This window comes from Podarcis liolepis (assembly GCF_965112155.1).
Source record: "Podarcis liolepis genome assembly, chromosome: 4".
In the NCBI taxonomy this organism is placed as follows: Eukaryota; Metazoa; Chordata; class Lepidosauria; order Squamata; family Lacertidae; genus Podarcis; species Podarcis liolepis.
This window is the reverse complement of record NC_139558.1, coordinates 38,601,229-38,621,249: the sequence shown is the minus strand read 5'-3', so window position 1 is coordinate 38,621,249 and position 20,021 is coordinate 38,601,229. Positions and strand designations below refer to the sequence as shown.

Sequence of the window (20,021 nt, the reverse complement as noted above, 5' to 3'; positions counted from 1 at the left end):
AGGGGGTGATTTATGGACACAGCAGGCAAGGGCAGTGTTCCCCATTTCCTTGGGGCAACAAGGGAGGCTGCCTACTCCCATAACAGCCTCTTAATTACCCCGTGTGGGTCGGAGAGATGGTATTGTCGGCCATCTTCCAGTGCGCCCCCTAGTGGCCCCCCTTGTTACAGTTTGGTTGCATTTGAAATGACATTTATAGCCAACGTGGCATGGATACTTTGGAAAATTAGCTTAATTCTGTAAAGAGATTTATTAAATTATAAGGCAAAAATATGAGCAATGGACGTGTTCCATAATCTGATAGATATATTACATTTTAAGGAGAGATTGCTTGTTACTTTTATAAAAGATAGATTTATAACCTGAAAGAAGGGAGGACAGTCTTATTTTTATAAATATAAACTTAATATTTATGAAAATAAAATTTACCCTCCCTTTTAATGCTTAGCATATTTTCATCCGTGCCTTGGCCAGCAAAGTAATTGTGGAAGCATACAACACAGTTAAGGGTTTTGTTTATATTCCTGCGTGGAAAAATATTGGCCTCTTAGATTTTTCTCTGTGATAAATTTGTCCTAATGTCTTTGAAACTTGGCAGTTTGTATAAGTAAGTACAAACACTGTAGCCTGTAAAGTTGAGCATCATTCTTTTGGGTTAGCGGTAACAGAATTAGTTATGGATATTATATCTCATGACTCTTCCATGGTATCCTTTTGAGTGGCTTTTGAAATGTTTTTAGCAATTATTCTTATGGATTGTAACTCCTATTTAGATAATTCTAGCTTTCTAATGTGAGTATTTTTTATGACAAATCTTATTTCCAACCATAATGGGTAAGAGCTGTTGTTAATTTTTTTAAATAAAAATAATACACTGGGTTGTAGTATATTTAAGGAGATGCAGAGGTTTTTAAAAGAGCCTAGAGAGAATACGCATTAACTGTTGAATAATTATTAGTGTATTCCGTTTCTTCTCCCTGAATATTTGTTAACGAGACTTGGTGCCCAAGTTTGAACAAGGCTTAAACTTGGCTGTTTATAGAGCAGATTCAAAGTTGGCTATTGCTGCTGTTGCCATTGTTACTGTAACTTTCCAAGCTTGGTCTTACTGCAGCAAGCATCGGTGCTCTGTCCCTCTCTCCCTTTAATCTTTCATGGTCTACAAAATGCTTTTGGTTAGTGAATCTTAATTGGCCACTAGAGTTAAGATTCTGTGATTTTTTTGTGTGTGGTTAATTGTAGGACTTATTCCCAATGCTAAGCCCAAAGTCAAATGCATGGCTTTTCTCACAGGCTAATATTAAACAAACAGCTCTGGACCTGATGGGCAGGCTAGTCAGTGCCTACTGATGCCTTTGACATATTCATTGACTGTTGCTGAATACGGAAATTGTCCATAGTCATTTGTTTTGGGAGTAAACTTAGGAGAAACCAAGTAGTTCTGAATTTTTTTCACCCTGCTTTTTTACAATACTTGATACATCTGACAGTGGGCAGGTTTGCACATAACGCTAAGCCTAAGGAATGATAGAAGTTTGTCAGCTTGTCTGGAATTAAGATTTCACCCCGCATCCCTAAGAACTGGTATAATTTGGTCAGGCAGGCTGAGAACTAGAAGAGGTTCCAGAAGGCAGAGAAGGGAAAGGAAGGGAAGGGAAGGAAGACCAGTCAAATGGTGGGGCAGAGTAGCGATAGCAGGGACACCAACTATAGGGGGCTCTGGGGGTGCTCAGCACCCACACTTCAGGGCCCCCAAGGTCTCTCAAGGCTTCAGAACTTGATTTCCAGTGCACCGGAAGTCAGGTTTTGAGGTGGGGTGGTGGTAGTACATGATGTTATGATGTCACATGCACTGGGCACCCATAACTGGGGGCTCAAGTTGGCTCCCCTGAGCAGTAGTCTTAAAGCAAACACCAGAGAAAGTGATTAGTGGTGAATACCTATTTGGCCATAGAATCATAGAATTGCAGAGTTTGAAGAGATCCCAAGGGTCATCTAGTCCAGCTCTGCCACGAATCTCAACTAAATCATCCATGACAGATGGTAATTTATATGTTTAATTTAAGAAATACTGCTTATTATTGAATCTTTAATGTGAGGTGATGGTTTATTGTTGTTGTTATTATTTTTTCAAAATAATAATAATAATAATAATATTTTTATTTTATTCTTTATTAAAGTGGGAAAAAAAAATAAGAAACATTGAGAGCCACCTTGTGAGAGCTTTCCTTAAAAGGCAGCTTAAACGTTTTCCCAGTAAATGAACTCCTGATAATATTCTGAGGAATCTCAGGGGTTGTTGCTGTGGGAAAGCAGTATTAATATGAACTGTAATCGTCTTCACCTACAGCCCTTTTCTGCCATTTCCTCTATAATGTAGTAGCCACAATGCACTCTGCTTTCCTACACTGCAAATGTCAGAAAATGTCATTTTGAAAACCCAAAGAGTTCACAGCATGGTTCTTGTCCATACCAGCATTGCTCCAGTTTTTGGGAGGGCCAGTGTTGGTGTGACAAGAAGCTACATTGTGGCCTCCTCCCACATGATCTATGGCTTTTGATCTTGCCTTCATAGCAGTGGAAAAACCTGCTATGCAGTGCCTGCCAAACCATGGAAGTAACATGAGTCAGGGCCCTTAGTAAAGGACTGTGTGATTTTAACCGTGATCCTTCTAAGCAAGAACCATATCAACCCTTAAAGTAAAGCAACGTTTGTAGTGCTAAGTGTGTTTAAAATGCATCTAGCTGAAATAGTTTCACAGTAGACTCTAATAATTAGGGCCTAATTGATTTGTGCACCCCAAGGGAGAACCTAAATTGATCTGTACTTCACTTATATTGGTATAATGGGAACAGAATAGGCCTAATTTCTTTAGTGAGGAAGATCATTATTAAGAACCTTGCATCGCTTTCCTTGTTTACGCTTTCTCTTTCCCACCGCCATCCCAGCTTGGAGAAGTACAGATGCCTAATGCCGGAATGTGGTAACCTGGCCATCAAATGGGCCTCACAAAGAAAGCCCTTTCAGGTCTTTCAGCGAAACAACTACTGCATCTTATTATAGCGTGAAATTAGAAGTGAAAAGCCCTACAGTTTTTTTCCTATTTAGTAATGCGGAATATGTCGCCGTGGATGGCAATGGTAGTGCTAGAAAGAGAAGCCAGAAGCCAAAAAGAGAAACCTAGTAGCAGTTCAGACAAAGACAGTCCCTTCTCTCCCTGTTTCTGACTGTTCGGTGGTCTGTAAAACTCAAGTTCTGTAGTAGAAACTGAGCAAAAGTATTTTGTTGCATCTCCTTCAATAAGGTGCACAAATGTGAGTTTGCAATAGAGTGTAAGAAGAGGAATAATCTGATGACAGTTCAATTCTAATAACTAAAATATAAGTTGGTTGCAGTTTTACAAGTTAAGCAACCACTTTTTACAAAAAAACTGAGATTTGATGTTCTGACCATCTAATGCTATAACTAGATGGGGTTTTCAAGAGGCAGAATGAAGTTATCTGAAGCCACCTTGTAACAGCTAGAAATGGAAAACTTACCAAATCACTATCCTTCCATAGTTTTAAAGTACCATTTTCTTTTTTTTAAAAAAAAGCTAAATAAATTTGTTTTCTGTGCTCTTTTTGTATAATGCCAATAATGTTCCCTGAGGACTTAATTAAATGTAGTAAAGTAATTGTAACTTTAAATAACTGAATTATGTGGTAACTGAAGCCTTTTGGAAGTTGGCGGAGTGGGGGGAGAGAGATTATTGTGGTATCTTCTTATGTTTGTTTTGCAGATCATGAAAAATAACCTCAAATGTTTTAAATATACACTTAATAAAAATACTGACTAAAACAGATCTAGGACATAAGCTCTCTCTTGCACGGATCATGTGGAAAGGCATTCTAAGGTTTGTGGTATCACACTGCTGGCCATGTCTTTTGGTTTTGCCTGTTAGCAGAGTAAAGAAATAGATTTCAGAGAAATCTGAATAAAGAAAATAGATTTCAGAGAGGAATGAAACTGAGATAACTGAACAAGAACCTGGTATAACTTTGCTAACCTGTGTGGTGATTAGATTAAGTGTGAAGAGACTTGGGTTCAAATTCCCACTCAGCCTTTATTTATTTATTTATTTCTATCTAAATTTATATAGCTGCCCCCCTAAGACATTATATGATTGGCCCAAGAAACAATCTCCTCCTAAGCTGCCTCACAAGATTGCTGTGAGAATAAACTGGGAGATGAGCACTGTGAATTCTTCCTTGAAGACCTCAGAGACAGGGCCAGCCCGCCCATGAGGCAAGGTGAGGTGATTGTTTCAGGCAGCAGGTTCCACAGGGGCAGGGGACCCTGATGTAGATATTTATTTCCTCCTCTCCCTGATGTAGAACTTCACTCTCAACTTCTTCCCTGGTTGGGAGCAGGCTCCATTTTGCGATTCACCTGAGGTGCCAACATATCTTCGGCTGGCCTTACTTTGAGGAAATATGACATGCAAATAAATTATGTGCAAGCAAGAAGAGCCATGGACTTTGTAGAAAGTGTATTATTTATAGGAAGTTGTAGCCCCTCCGATTGTGAAAAATGGCATTTTAAATTATTGTTCCTTAATCAATGCTTGCCTTTTGCTTTGATATGCACCGGGGCATGCCTTCTATGGATATCAACAACTTGACAGGCAATAAAAACAGTAGATAGTGGATTATAAAAAATTCAATAAAAGGGTTTCTTTCCAACTAGCTTACCATCAAGACTCTCACTCTGCGTCCTTTTTGTGTTTATGTCAATACTTGCATATATATAAATTACAGACACCATCCAGTAGCCAAACCATAGTGGCACCTCCGGATGCTGCACCCCCCTGCAATCCCTACACAGATCTGGCTGGCACAGGGCACAAAACCACAGCTCGCCCCTATACACGAAGCCAAGCCAGAGCACAACTAAGTGCAGTACAGCCATCTTCTCAGAAAAACTCTTCACAAGCTCAAGAGGTCAAGACACGAAAGCTTTAGCAACTAATCCACACTTAATGACCCACCTAAGTGGTACTCAGAATATCACTCAAGAAATCACTCAAGATATCCCTCAAGTAATTAAGGAACAAAAGAAGAAAAGGCACACTAACCTGGGAACTTCCTCTCTGCCCAGAACGTTGGAGGCTATACACCACACCCCCTCAACAGTATTTATAGGAACTCAAACACTGAGATCCTGCTCTGTTCCAGTAACAAGAAGCCGAAAGCACCAGCCTGAAGATGACGAGTGAGACCTCGTCGAAACGTCGCCTAGACACCCCAACTCTTACACGGGAAGACACCCGAAGACACCAAAACCTGCATATATATATATATATATATATATATATATATATATATATACATATAAAAATCTAACCCACGAATAAAAACAATGTAAATCTAATCATATGTCTCACCCTTCAAATTTAATGACCATTGCAAATCCAAGGCCTGGCTTTCTTTCAAAAGTGGCATTTCAGTCATCAAATGGTTTCAAGCAGCATTGCCTGTTTCCCCAGTATGCAAGACAGTGTTGCCAAGTAAACCTTAGCTGGAACTAATTGACTTATGGCTCTAGGCTTTGATTATAAAATTTCCCCTTCCCACCAAAGGGTGGTGCTCACTAACCAAAAGTCGCTTAAACACAGTCAGATCAGATTTGCACCCACTAACTGTTATTTCACTTAATTGACTCCCCCCCCCCCGTTCCCCATTTACAGCTGTTAGAGTTTGCTTTTTCCTTAAAAACATATTCAAAATGGATGCTGGAAAAATCTGGAAAACAGTCTCACAAATCTCCTACTTTGAGCTTTATCAGAGGCTTCTTAATCACCACATGGTTTTTACAGAGAAAAATGTTAAGGTGATGTGGTTATAATCAGGAAGGATTTTCTTTTCCCTCCAGGAAGGGTTCACAATCATTTGTTAATGTTATTAAGGAACAATTGGAGTTGTAGAGGAACTGGTAATGGGAAAGTATCTCCAAAAGTTTGTATCATGTACTTCTGACTACTACAAGTGTTTTGTATTAGAAGGTGCAAAATATCTAGATGGGAAAACTTATAGCCCTCTATATGTTTTTGGACTACAAATCTGCAACCATTGGCAATGCTGGCCAGTGCTAATGGAGCTGGAGTCCAACAAGATCTGGAGGGCCACAGTTTCTTCACTGCTGATCAAGAAAACTCTGTTCTGATCCTGGAAACAATGTTGAATTTAAGTTGAACCACAGGTAACTTGGGCTTTTGCTGCAAGAATGGGTGAAAGAAAAAGCTGTCTCTGACCCCCTAAGGGTCAAAAGCTGCTGGGAGCTTGCGCTTCCTTTTTCATCCTCAGCTGCTAGGTAGCCTGAAAAATTAGAGAAGGAATCTTTGACAGATCAGAAAGGTGAACAGGGACAGTTCAGAGTAGGAATATCAGAAAAGCCCTGCTGGATCAGACTGAAGACCTATCTAGTTCTGTATCCTTTTCTTGCAGCAACCAACCCAATGCCTATGTCATGCCTTCTAGTATTGTGTGACGGGAAAAATTGCTTCCATCTCCTCTCCTATTTCAGTTCAGGACATATGGGCTCTATTGCAAACTGGTAGCCTTGGGTGAAATAAATAGGTTTTTACACATGGAACACTTGCCTCCTATATAAATGGAATATGTGACTGAGGTGGAACTTTTATAGAAGAAAGTACAATTTGATATCATGGGTAGGCAAAGTACTATCATACTATTTCATCTGTTAATACTCTGTAGAAATGATTTTCTCTATCTGCCTCTGATGTCTCTAAGCTCTGTAGAATAATCAAGGGCAATGGAGCTATAATTGGAACCCTTGTTAAGCAAGCCTGTTAATGGAACGTGGGCATAAGAAACAGATGCTACTATAGAGGAAGAGTATTGGAAATGTTAATCTAATAATGGTTCAGAATAACTTCGGTTATGTGACAGATGTAACGTAAAGTATTCTGAATGTGCTGCTAGTTCTCTTTAATATGAAAAGAATGTTGACAGCACATTCACAGTGCTGAGCTCCTTTTAGATTACATCTATCTTTAGTCTTTGCTCGGTAGCTATGGAACATGCCTTGTCTTCCTGATAAACTCTGTTCAAAATTTCTTTTATTAATGCTTCCAATAAACAGGCTTGTCCTGTAGGCTGAACAAGTTGAGGCATATATATATATTCCTGACAGTTTATTTATTAATTTTTCCTTCTTTTTAGTGTCTGGAGCCCTGCAAAGAATCCTGGGACTTGAAGAAAAACCATTGCCAAAGTTTCTGTGAGGTATGCCAATTCTAAAGACCTCTTTTTAAAATTCTGTCCTTTATATTTCATTCACACTATTAAATGAGTTTGTTTGATGACAGCGAACTAACAAATAGGATATGTTCTCTATTTCCAGTAGCTGAACAGGACTACAACTGATCGATGACCATAAGCATTTTGAAATGGTCTTCAGAGTCTTTGAAATAATTACTGTTGTATCATTCTATAAGTTTCCTATCAAGTTGTTATGTGTCAATTAACTTTTCTTTCTTGGGCTGCTGTCTTATATGTACAATTGCTGTATACATGAGTCATCAGTGTCCTTTTTCCTTTCATTGCTGCAACAGCAAGATGTCTTCCACATTTGTTTGTTTATTTAAATGCATAAAGTAACCTACCAACTTTTGATTGACCAATTCAAATGTGCACAGTGTCATGTGATACAATCATCCATACAGCACATGCGGAATTGTTTGAAAGCAACTGTACCTCAAAATCACTTGCAGGTGTTGAAGTCCTACGTTATGGTTATGTTGGAAGTTGGCTTACTGATATGGAAGCTGTCCACATGCAAGAGGACTTCAGCATGAGTGTACTTTTCATGTGCTTTTTGAGTGGCTTTTCATGTGCTTTTTGAGGTGGCCTAGGCCTGTGAGGAGGGTTGTGCAGTGTCAGAAGCACCTAGACTCTAGGAATTGGCTACAATGCACATCTTTTTGCTACTCCTTAGCACAGTTTCATTCAGTGGTAAATGCAAAATACATGTCAGTTATTGATGATACACATGTGTAAATTGTCATCCTTCTTAGCAAAAGCGGTGATTATGTGGGCACAGATCTTTTCCTAAGAGAAATCTCTGAGACATGAACAACTGTGTTTGGCCTATATTAGAGCTATAGTACTATGTGAAAAGACCATCCCAAAATAGGTATGATGGATATGACCTTATCATGTGAGCACTGTACTTGTTCATGGGAAACAAGCTGTAATGTCATAAGCTCACCACCTCTATATTCCTCATAAACTGGTTGCACAAGTCCACTCCCATAACATTGTTTACCTTGAGGCATTATGCCAGGTTCCACTATGGAACCTAATTATATTCAACATTGTTCACCAGTACTGTAGTTAAATAGCACTAAATATGATTTCAGCATGTCTCTGTTGAACTATATTACATTATTGGGCTGAACACAGCATGAATTTGCAATGGCTTAGTCTCTGTTGTTTTTGCTTCTGTCCCTTGGGTTTAAGGAAATGGCACTGAGCTTTATTTTATACATTTGTGCTCCACTTTCCCCATAGTTCAAGATGGTTAACAAAGCACTACAAAAATGCATATAAAAATAGGGGAATGATAATCTTAAAACTCTTAAAGTAATATATAAAACCAGATCCATAAGACGAACTAAAATTCCAACTAAAATTTGCAAGCTTGATGTTTACAACTTCATCAAGTTTTAGGTTTCTTTGACATACACTGTAAATTGTTTTTAAATTATGGCAACATTTTTAACAGGGCCTAATGCACAGCTTTTAGTAGCAACAACCAAGCTACATTGACTCGGTTTCATTTAAACTAAGTGGGATCTTGTGTTCTTTAACTCCCTTTTTATCAGTGTAAACAATAACAGATAGGTTTTTTTAAAATAGTTATTCCTAGCTGCTTCTTGTGCCTTAGCTTCTGCATGAAAATTATGTAGCCAAAGTGCATAGCAATAGAGGCATCTGCCACATGTGTCTTGATTATCATACTTCAGTAGAAGGGAATTAAAAAGCATTTTGCTTGTGTCTTAGCTTGGGTAAAAAGTGACTGAGGTGCATAACTGTACATTGGCAGGGATAGTGCAGAAGATTCCTTGAGATTGGTGGTTTTGTAAACTACGTTGGTTGGATTCAATCCCAGATATCCAATTGGCTATCACATATCGTATGTAGATCACCCTGCTGGACATATCTAATGTTTATGTAAAATGTGGATCCTATTTCTGTCTACTGAATGATAAGGAACATCATGCTATATTTCTGGTAAAATCTGAAGCACAAAATGTAGTAGACTTTGGAACTATAAGACAGAAATAAGTTGCACTAGGTTTTTTAATTTAAGGGCAGATGTTTGGATTTATTTTTAAGTACACTTGCACTTACAGAATAAGAGGAATCTTAATTTTTTTCTTTATTGATTCAGATGTCTGGATGTGTACCAGTAGGGAAGGTTTGTTGTGTAGAAAGTGGGCTTCAGATTTTGTAACTTGGAAATTACTTATATGTCTTTAAAAAACAAAATAAAGTATCAACACACCCCTTCTAGAATCAAATCACAAGAATAATGATGAGCTTGACAAGGATGAGCTATAAGTATAATATGAAGTTGTTATGTTTGTGAGATGTTTATTGAGCAAAAGGAGTTGGCTGACTGGGAGAATAAACACTTCCCACTTGTAGTTAGGAACTGCTAATATCCCTGTTTAATTAGTGATTTTGAGTTTGAAACTAAGCTTGAAACTTAAAAGGCTGGAAGTAAAAAGTTGCACATTTAACAGTTCACTGAAAAAATAAGTTGTGAACTAGGGTGAAGAACAGAAGCTTCAAAGGCATATTATGCCTCAAGGGACTAGAAAAGATTTTTAATTAAGTAGCTGAAAATTTGTGATGTTTTATATAGGCACATACCCAGACATGTACACCTGCCCATTTCTGATCACAGACATAAATCACAAAAGCAGGTGCATTTTGTTTCTATTAACCTCTGCCCTTGTCAGCTACAATCACAAATCACAATCTCCTTACCCAGCATTATATTTGAAAGCAACCATTTAGCTATGATCATGGTTCCAAAAGAGAGAATAAGTTAAGCAAGCTTAGAGAGCTCTTCCCCAGGCTCTGTTTTCCATGGATGGTCATTCTAGACTTTCTAGTTCTGCCAGGCACTGTAGCCCATGGCTGCCATAGAAAGGCAACCAGACTGCAATCTCTGATGATATATGGTGAAATAGTGATTCAATAAATGTAGCTCTTTCTCTCTCTCCATATAATCAAAATGGAGGCATTCTGAGCTATACTGTAAGAACAAATGCTGTACATTTATTGTTCATGAGTGATATTTCACTAAAGCACAAAATGTGTTGTATAAAGTGGATGTGAGTGTGAATGTAAGAAATGATGGGATAGAATGTGCAAAACAGCAAACACTGAACTAAGGACACATTATGGACAAAGCATCTGTATCACAAACTTGATTGCTGCTTTTTTCACAGGGAAGAGCTGCAGTGGATGAGGGTTGGAACATAGAAAGGATTTTTCATCCTTTTCTTACTCATTTCTGGTCCTCCCCCTCTTCAGAGTTTCAAAGACATGTTTGTGACAGGAGCCACAGTGAGTGGGTAGCAGAAAGTGGCTTAGGGGGCAGATCAGATCAAGGATTAAGCACTTTCTGTTCCTCCTGCTATTTTCCTGCTCCTGAAGCTCCCTTTTCATAGGAAAAGCAGTTGGATTTTTCCTTCTTGTATATGAATGCCACACAAAGATTTGGCCTAAGAAGAATGAAATAAATTTGCATATACTCATTTGCAAATACGGTACTTTGCAATGTAGCAAACAGTTCTGCAGTGATTTGTGGCTATGGAAAGCTTTATATGGAAGACCTGGCAGAGGCAAATGATTTAATTTAGTAAGGGATGATGATACAGCTTCAGAGACATCACCATTCTGTATTTTGCAGCTATTGTTCAGAAGCTATAAATGTATATGAATTATCAAGGCTAGACCTGTAACTGGTAGCAGTTGGTTGGGGGGGGTAGGGCAGTGGTGCTCACCTGACCCTCCCATGCCACTGCTTACCAGAAGATGTAGGGGGATGCTGATGTGGTATATTTGCACTGGTGGTAGTGCCATATTAGCTCCACTGTTGTATTCGCCCCATGCCAACCTTGTTGCTGCCACTCCCCTATGCTTTCTGTCAAGCAGCAGAAATGCAAGCAACAGCAGGTCAGGAGACCTCTGCTGGACAGCTACTGCCTGTAATCTGAATGATCTTTTCAGCAACATCTTGGAAATATTTCAGCAATATTTTGATATTCCTACTGAAGGCTTTGTACAATTTTCTTGTTTTCCCTTTAGCCTCTTTTCCCCAAGAAGAACTACGAATGCTTAACTAGCTGTGAATTCCTCAAATACATCTTGTCGGTCAAGCAAGGAGACTGCCCAGCACCTGAGAAGGCCAGTGGCTTTGCGGCTGCCTGTGTTGAAAGCTGTGAGGCTGACAGCGAATGCTCTGGCGTGAAAAAATGCTGTTCCAATGGATGTGGACATACATGCCAAGTACCAAAAAACTTATACAAAGGTAGAAGATTGTTTGTAGGCATTTATTTTTGAGCCCGTGGCAAATAAAAGTAGTCTATTGCATATTGTAGCAGGAGTGCAAAGCGTGCTGGAGAATGGGAAAAGGGGAAGGGGTTGGGGGAAATGAAACAGAGGTTCATAATTCTTCCAGCCCCATAAGTCTGCCTACAGAATACAATTTAGTACATGGAATTTCATACTCCCTGTCCCATCTAAGCACTTCCAGTCCATCAATCCCACCCCCCTTTTTCTCTGTTGCTAGAAGCATGATTAGTCATTGTGTGCAAACTTGGAGGGTTAAATCGGGGACTGACACATAAGTCCAAAGGTGATTTTAAAAAAGAAGATCAAGAGTGAACATTAGTTTGTGTTAACAAGGGTTAACATTGGTGGGGTCGTTATGACAATCTATTAAAGCTAGCAAGGCTAATTCATGCATGTGGTGGTAGGAGTTGGAGAAAGAGAGTGTGAAAGCAGCTATTCTGGATCATTTGACAGTAGTTAAGGGGTGGATGTGGTTACTTCTGCACCTCCCCAAAAAACAACTGAAGAGTTTTTAAAGTGCTTAGTGGAATAGAAGTTTGATGGCTTCCAATGTTCAGTTGAGCCTTGTTCATATTTTGTCAAAAGGTTTCTTCAGGCTAATGCTGGAATTACTTTATACCAGAAGTTTTCAACCTTTCTGAGTCCACGACTTCCTTGACCAACTACATTCTTTCTGTGGCACCCCTGTGGGGATCAGGAGCCCAATTATGTCACCCCTTCCCTGCAGAGCTGGCAGCCTCTCACCCTTTTTCGAACACCCGCCCTTGTGGAGTGTTCCCCCAAACTCCTCTCTGCTTTTCTTTCCTTGTGAGTCCTCCGGGCAGCAGCTGCTGCAGCCCCTGGTCTCTGAGATTCTCCCACCCCAAAAAGAAGTGCCTCCCAGAGGCACCATTCGCCTGTGGAGCTTATAGCCAGGGCTGCTGCAATAAACAGCTGTGCAAGCCTTGGGGAGGCAGAGATGCAAAAGGGCATCACAGAAGGGAGGGAAAGAAAGAGGGACAAAAGCTAATCTTGCCCGCAGCATCCCTGACCATCATTCAAGGCACCCCAGGGTGCCATGGCACACTGGCTGAAAACTACTGCTTTATACCTTCTAACATTTTAGGTGACAACAGTTGTGTTTTCTTCCTCATAAATACTTTCAAAGTCAGATTTTACATGACTGCACTTCCTGCTTTTAAGTTTATTGCATCAGAAGATTATAGTTCCCATGATTTCTTACAGGAGGTTGTAGCAGACAAACTTTCTTAAGAACAATGTTATGCTCTGAAAAATTGTACTGTAGAAGAAATTTGTATTGTTATAAAAAAATATAATACAGAAATGATACATCGCTATTACTTTAGTTAGGTTAAGATAAAAAATAGAACCCCCCCAAGGAAAATACTTTTTAAAATTTCAGTTGATTAAAGCTGAATGAATTAATTTGGATTTAAAAGCAGAAAGATATTTCAAATGAATAATTCACTTATTTCACTAGATTTAATGGACATGGGATTAGACCCTCTGTAATAATGAAAAATGATTAACCTTGGTTGACCTTCTTCTCCATTCCCACCTTAGTGACTCTTAGATATATCCTCACAGGAAAGGGATGGCAGAACAGACAGTATTGGTAACTCCCACTTATTGGGTGTTGCATGTTTGAATGCACTCCTACATTTATTTTAAAAATCCTGACCCTAATCGGAGTTGTTGCTTGTAGGTGATTACATGATTAGCTCTTCTGCCAGAAACTGGAACATGCTGGAAGTGTACTGGGAGTTTTTTGGGGTGGGGAGAGGGGCAGAGGTAAGCTGTGCTTGAGAAAAACAATTCATACACTACAGCAAATGCCCCTAATTTAGCGAGAATTGACATACATGGGGGAATGCTGATGATCGGAGATGAATTTTGAGCATACAGAATTCATTGCAGGAATCCAAGCTGAGGCTCATCAGTGTATGTACAGTAGTGGACTAGTATTCCAGTCCAGAAACAGATGTTATCTGTCTTGTGCTCCGAGCTCCAAAAGCCACTCCCCACGGTAATAAGGACACAGTGGAGACAGAATTTAGTTTTAATGTTAATGGGCAAATTTTGGCCACAACTTTATTAAATACACAAATGTGACTGGTATTGGATTAGGCATTGGTATCAAAACTATAACTGGCTCCTGCCCCACCCTGCAGGAAGCCTGGAAGGGTAAACTACCAGCAAGGGGAGCGCCATCAATGTATATGACTGGTGCTCATCCCTGGGGTTCCCTGGGGTCCTGGCATGGCCCTAGCCCCTCTCTGGGCTTCAGACAAGATCCAGACCCCTGGATTCCTTTAATGGAATACCCTATTAATTGGAGGGGCAGGTGATGGCCGCACCTCCCCCCCCCACATTCCCCTAAACCAATGCCTAACTACCAAATCTTACAAAGTTGTGACAATTGCTAAGAGGGAGGCAAAAACCAAGTGGCCACAGCCAATCTGCCACATGGGAAAAAATTCCTACCCGGCCCCCGTTCCAAAACAGGTGACCAACTGAAGTCCAAAGCAAGGTGGAACATAACCTAATTAACGGGTGGGCAGGCAGGTGTTCGGCAGTGCAAAGCAAGAGGGAGACCCCACGTCGTGCTGCCAAATAAATACCCCCAAACTTGCCAACGCTGCCGATTGGCTAAAGGCCAGTGGCATAAGTGTGGCATCACCGGCTGGAGTGGGGCAAACCCTGCCCACAAGCTGGTTGGGGAAGAGTTCCAGGGCCGAGCACAACATGGACCTTCTGTTAGGAGCATCCAACTTGCCAGGCATAGCTGGTAAAGATATTCCTAGCCGCTGAGGTCACCCGAGCCTCTAGTGACAGAGATTGAGGAGCACCCCACCAAAATATGAACCTGCTCCTTCAGGGGGAGTATGACCTCTTCCAAAGCAGGCATTTGACCATTTATCCAGGCTTGAGAGCCGCCCATTCACAGGACCATCTTTGGGAAGTTATAGTAATGAATGCTGGCAATCACATTTTGATTATAATTTTTTTCTGATGTCTCTGGATATTGATACACACTGGGTGTGAAGGCTAACTTTCACCATACTTCAGATATTCACTGTAACTTACAAAGGCATTACAATTCTTGATAATATGTGCTGTGGGTAAAAGGAGATTTATTTATTTGTTGTTGGAGAACCTGACTTAACAACTCTTAATGCATCAAATCTATATTTGTTCGTATAATTTACTAAGGAGCACTGGTGTTTTGAACTTGATTTGTGTTCCATGTGCTGCTACTCAAGCTGCCACACAGGTTTGTAGGATCTAAATTTAGAATCTAAGCTAGTAAGCCTTTGATGTTCTTTTGAATGCTGCCTACTGTGGAAGTTCAGCCCAACCTGTCACCATTTAATGCTAAGTCTACATGGTGGACAACAGCGTTTCTACAACGGCAGCTCTGCATGTAAAAAAATAAAATAAATAATGGCAGGGGGAAGAGAAGAAATAAAACCTGTCTGGTATTAACCCAGTAAAAGGCCAAGAGGTACACATATTTCTAAAAGCCAAGAAATCTGGAGTTCAGAGGACTAATTTGTGCTTCAACGATGGATACAAATCTTTTTATCTAATAAAAAGCACATTTCTAAATGACTGCAAATGTACATCTGGACTTGAAATTGATTATTCTGGTTGTATTGGAATATTCCAAAATCCACTTGTGCTATGTTCTGCTTGCACTCATGAGAACCATCTGAACACAATTACAGCCACCAGGGGGGCTAAGTTAGTTCCAATCAAGTGAATCCAACGAACCCTAATGTAAAACAGATGGAAGGTTTCTCAGCATTCAGATTGGAGGGTTATTATACATAATAATTAAGCATGGATTTTCAAATGCATAAAGCTGAAATATCATTCTTAGCAATATTAGTTACAGTGTATGAAGACTGGTGGCTATCTAGTGATATCCAGAAATAAATGTATGAGCTTTTGATGATATGCTTTATTCCTGGCAATTTTAGGACGCACGCTCTCTCTCTCTCTCTCTCTCTCTCTTGTGTGTGTAATACATTGGAACACTTGGAGAAAGGGTCTGTTTTTCGATCTCTAGGAAAGGTGGTTTGTTTATCCATAGAAGTGTAGAAGTTGAAACAATAAACCTCAGATTTTGCCAAAGTCATAAACTAAGCTGGGAATTTATGTAAATCTCAAACAGTCCTCTAAATCTGCAGTCACTTCAAAAAAATGGGAGAGGAGGGGAGACAGAAATTCCAGCTTGACCTCTCTGGAAGCAGAACTGCCTATTATGATAAATGTGGAGCAGCTGCTAAAACCAGTACAGTGGTACCTTGGGTTAAGAACTTAATTCGTTCTGGAGGTCCGTTCTTAACCTGAAACTGTTCTTAACCTGAGGAACCACTTTAGCTAATGGGGCCTCCTGCTGCCGCCATGCTCCCGCCGCATGATTTCTGTTCTCATCCTGAAGCAAAGTTCTTAACCCGAGGTACTATTTCTGGGGTAGTGGAGTCTGTAACCTGAAGCGTCCATAACCTGAGGTACCACTGTAACTGTTAAGGTATTCTCATTTTTTTTGCAAGATGTAAGTACACTTATCTGTGAACTTACAGCACAGTGTGCCCTTCCTCACAAATGGCAGCCAATCATGTGGAAAGTGGGCAGGGAACCATATTACGTGTGGGATAAGGGTGTGCAAAGAATGATGATGAGAATTTTATGACAAACATAGAGCAGTCAGTGAAAACAGTAATCTTGTTTCAATTATAGTTTTCACTGATTTGGCTTCTATGTTTGCTGTACTGAATGCGCAGTCCATTTTAGAACTCCATACTCTAAAGTCAAGGCTCAGCCTTTGGTTTTCTCTAAAGATGATGTATCATTTAACAATATTACATAGAAATTTGTTAAGACTTGTGGGGCTCTCAATATGTGAGTTCTGCCACCGTCCCCCATTTAACCTGTATATTAGCTCATCACACAGATGTTGGCTTTATTCCACCCCAATGCCTTGAAAACCCTTCTACAGGTACCATATTCTGAAGATAATTCCCAATGTGAAACAGTATGTAATAGCTAGCAGCTGCTTTCCTAGTATAGTGATGCCTTTTGCAACCACCGTGGTCACAGAAATGGCTGCTTGCTGCTATAAATGGCTGCATCTGCAAAGAGCTTGGTTCAGTCTTGACTTTCTTTGCAGAAAGGATCACCTGGAGGAATTAAATAGCTGGTTTCATTTTGTAAACTCACCAGTACTACTAATCAAACAAATGTTATGGAATAGGGGTCACCAATGGGAACATTTTGATTTTTCAACAAGTTCTGGGGGTGCCACCCCTGTTTGGTCACTACTTTTCCCTCCCCTGGCTCAGCCCCACCACCCCAAGACACAGGAAGAGAAACTGTGTGTGCACAGTTCACTGCTTCCCAAGCCATCTGGGTAAAAGTCGGATTCAGTAGAATTAATCTGAGCCTTGAAATCACAGAGTGCTACAAGAGAAAGTGGGAAAGAAAAAGCATTTCTCTTAAAGCTTCCTCCTTAAGCTCTACATACTTCTTGGGTGGGGGGGAGAGGCAGGGACAGGTAACCACCTTGGCCACCTCATGACCATGTGACGTGGCTCAGAGGCTTTGTGGGCACTAATGGAAGCTTTTGAAGATGTCATTGCAACCACAGGCACTGTTTGCAACTCTTGGGATGGCTTGTGGTTGAATAGTGTGACTCATCAATATGCTTCTGTTCTGATTCAGTCACTGGAGAAGAACAGTAAGGTAAAGTGCATGATAATGAGGATAGATCTCTTTGGGCTGTAAATTTAGTGGTACTAAATATATAGTTGATCTACAAATTTACTTACACACAGCTTCTTTGCATGCATCACTTATGTTTCAGGTGTCCCTTTGAAACCCAGAAAAGAATTAAAATTCAGTGAACTTCAATCTGGACAGCTGGAAGTGAAGTGGTCTTCAAAATTCAATATCTCTATTGAGCCTGTACTTTATGTGGTGCAAAGGAGATGGAACTATGGGATTCATCCCAGCGAAGATGATGCTACCAGTTGGCAAACTGTAGCTCAGGTTAGTCCTTTCTACATAAATCTGCGTTATTTTCAGGCCATTCATCCTGAGTATCAGGCAGTGAAATAGTTTTGGCTGGTCTTGGTGGCCAGCTATGAATTTGTTGTCCCAGAGACTCACTTCCTCCAAAGTGCAGCCTTTAATCTAGACTTTTGCTGCACCAAGAAGTGAAGCGAGGTCCATAAAAATTGCTGCTCCTCTTTCCAGGGTTAAGCGTAGATGACTGATTCTGCCAATTTAAAAAGAAGCCCCTGGTCCCCTTAAGCTCAGAGTAAGACAGGAGTCAGTGGTTTCTTGACTCTGTGCTTTCTGGGGACTCAGAAGACTCACCAGGTGCAGGGGCAAAGCCATGGAACTCCTGACTTCAGCTCCAAGGTGGGGAAACATTGGCTTGCTCTGTGCCTGTTAGGTGTCAAATATCAGACACAGAGGGAAGCCTGCAGCTGGAGACAGGAGCTGGAGGCTTGATATGTCTGACAAGCACAGAGCCAATAAAAATTCCAGACTTCTGCTGAGCTTTTGGGCTTTGAGGGGTGGAGATCATCTCCAGTTCTGTTTCACGGCTCCGGGGTTGAGAGAGAGCTTCTCTTACTTGCCAAAAACAAGTATAGCAAAAATCTTGATCCCTGGTATTCATTCATAGATGCAGTGTTCAATGTTGTGTTGCTTGGGCTTGCATACAGAGGCATATCTGTTGCATCAAATACTGGGATAGGTTCCATTTTACAGTTGATGGACTGAAGGTAGCGTAGAGAAAAAACTTTTTTCATCCACTATACAGGGAAACTCTAAAAGAAGCTAAGTTAAATTCCCATCTATGGCAAATAAATGTTCTTGGTGTTGCGTCGGGTTGCCATCCGTCCAGAATTTCCCGGACACAGCTGGTATTTAGCCCTTATAAACAGCGTCCGGGCAGAAATCGCTTACATATCTGGGAAAATCTGGCCATATGGCAGCCCATGTTGGTAGCATAGATTTTTGCGACTTTCATTAAAAATAGCTCAAAAACTCAATTTTTAAAAAAAGATTTCACAGAAAAAGCTCAACTGATTTTTTGTCTGGATTTTCACTTTTTGAAATATGGCAACCCAAGTGTTGCATGACCAAAGGAACACATTCCATGAAGGAGTGAAATACAGCTAGTCATACAAAATGGTGCGGTATGAAATTACTAATGAAGATCCAACCTACATCTGTGGTTCACAAGTTCATATGGTGGTAGTTCACTTGCTCTACATGCAGACTGTCCCAGATTCAGTCTGTAGAAACTTTAGTTAAATTAAGGCCTTGATTCAACTAAATCATTGCACTAATGGGAGCCGGAGCAGCAAGTCCTTCTAGCACAATAGGGCTCCCTCCCTCTTTCCTGCTATGCCTCCCCAAATTGGCACTGAAAGGTCAGGAGAACCTTCAGAACAGCACATGTGCGGAGGAGAATGGAACTTGGTCCATGTGGCAAGTATGTGCTGACAGTGATCTCCTTAGTGCTACTTTGAATTCCACCCTTTATCAGGTAGCACAGGAAAGACTCAATAAACAAAGAGTTGCTTGACATAAGGCCATTTTCTGTGCACCTAAGGATATGAAGAAGGAGAAAAAGATGACCCAAGGCTTCTGCCTTCCTGAATAAACAAAGTATAAGTGATTACAGGATTCACTCACTTAGAGTAAACTAAGTCTCTGTGTTAACCTGGTTTCCTACTACAGACTACAGAGGAGAGAATACAACTGTCCGACATCAGGCCAAGCAGGTGGTACCAATTCCGAGTGGCTGCCATTAACGTGCATGGAACTAGAGGCTTCACAGCTCCTAGCAAACACTTCCGCTCTTCAAAAGGTTGGTGTCAACATTGAGCATATCACATCTGTCTTTACCTGGAATGCAACCCAACCCTCTACGTTTCTGTGGTTGCAACTTCCCAACAGGTGATTCTTCGTGCATTGAATCATTGCCTTTATGAATGGCTTCAAGGTAGTTTATCATTTTCTTTTTGAAGGTGCCATTGATCCTTCAAGCAATGCTGCAACAAATAGGCCTCCCATTTTAATTTCTTTGAACATTATCATTAGTAATAACAACTGAGATTTCTTTATGTATTTGTGCAACATCAAATGTGAAAATAATCTGAGACTGTTTATCTGCTGGCACGGTCAGCGTCTAATACAGTTTGGCTTATTTTTGAGCTTTACTAGTGATTCTGACTTCTTGCCATTTTAAGAAAACAGTTTTTGAACATTTAGAATTTTATTTCCGTCTCTTATTTGCTTCAGTTTGTGCTGTTACTAGGACGCAGCATTTCTATCTCATTGTA

General features: G+C 40.4%; 1 protein-coding gene across 1 annotated transcript in view; it reads left to right on the top strand.

Annotated features, from left to right (window-relative positions):
- The window catches only part of ANOS1 (anosmin 1), a 100,357-nt gene that overhangs the window by 44,257 nt on the left and 36,079 nt on the right, over positions 1 to 20,021 (top strand). Inside the window, exons 3-6 of the mRNA XM_083501924.1 lie at positions 7,225 to 7,287; positions 11,389 to 11,611; positions 17,525 to 17,709; positions 19,417 to 19,546. Coding sequence (XP_083358050.1) covers positions 7,225 to 7,287; positions 11,389 to 11,611; positions 17,525 to 17,709; positions 19,417 to 19,546 — 601 coding nt within the window. The remainder of the gene's footprint in view (positions 1 to 7,224; positions 7,288 to 11,388; positions 11,612 to 17,524; positions 17,710 to 19,416; positions 19,547 to 20,021) is intronic.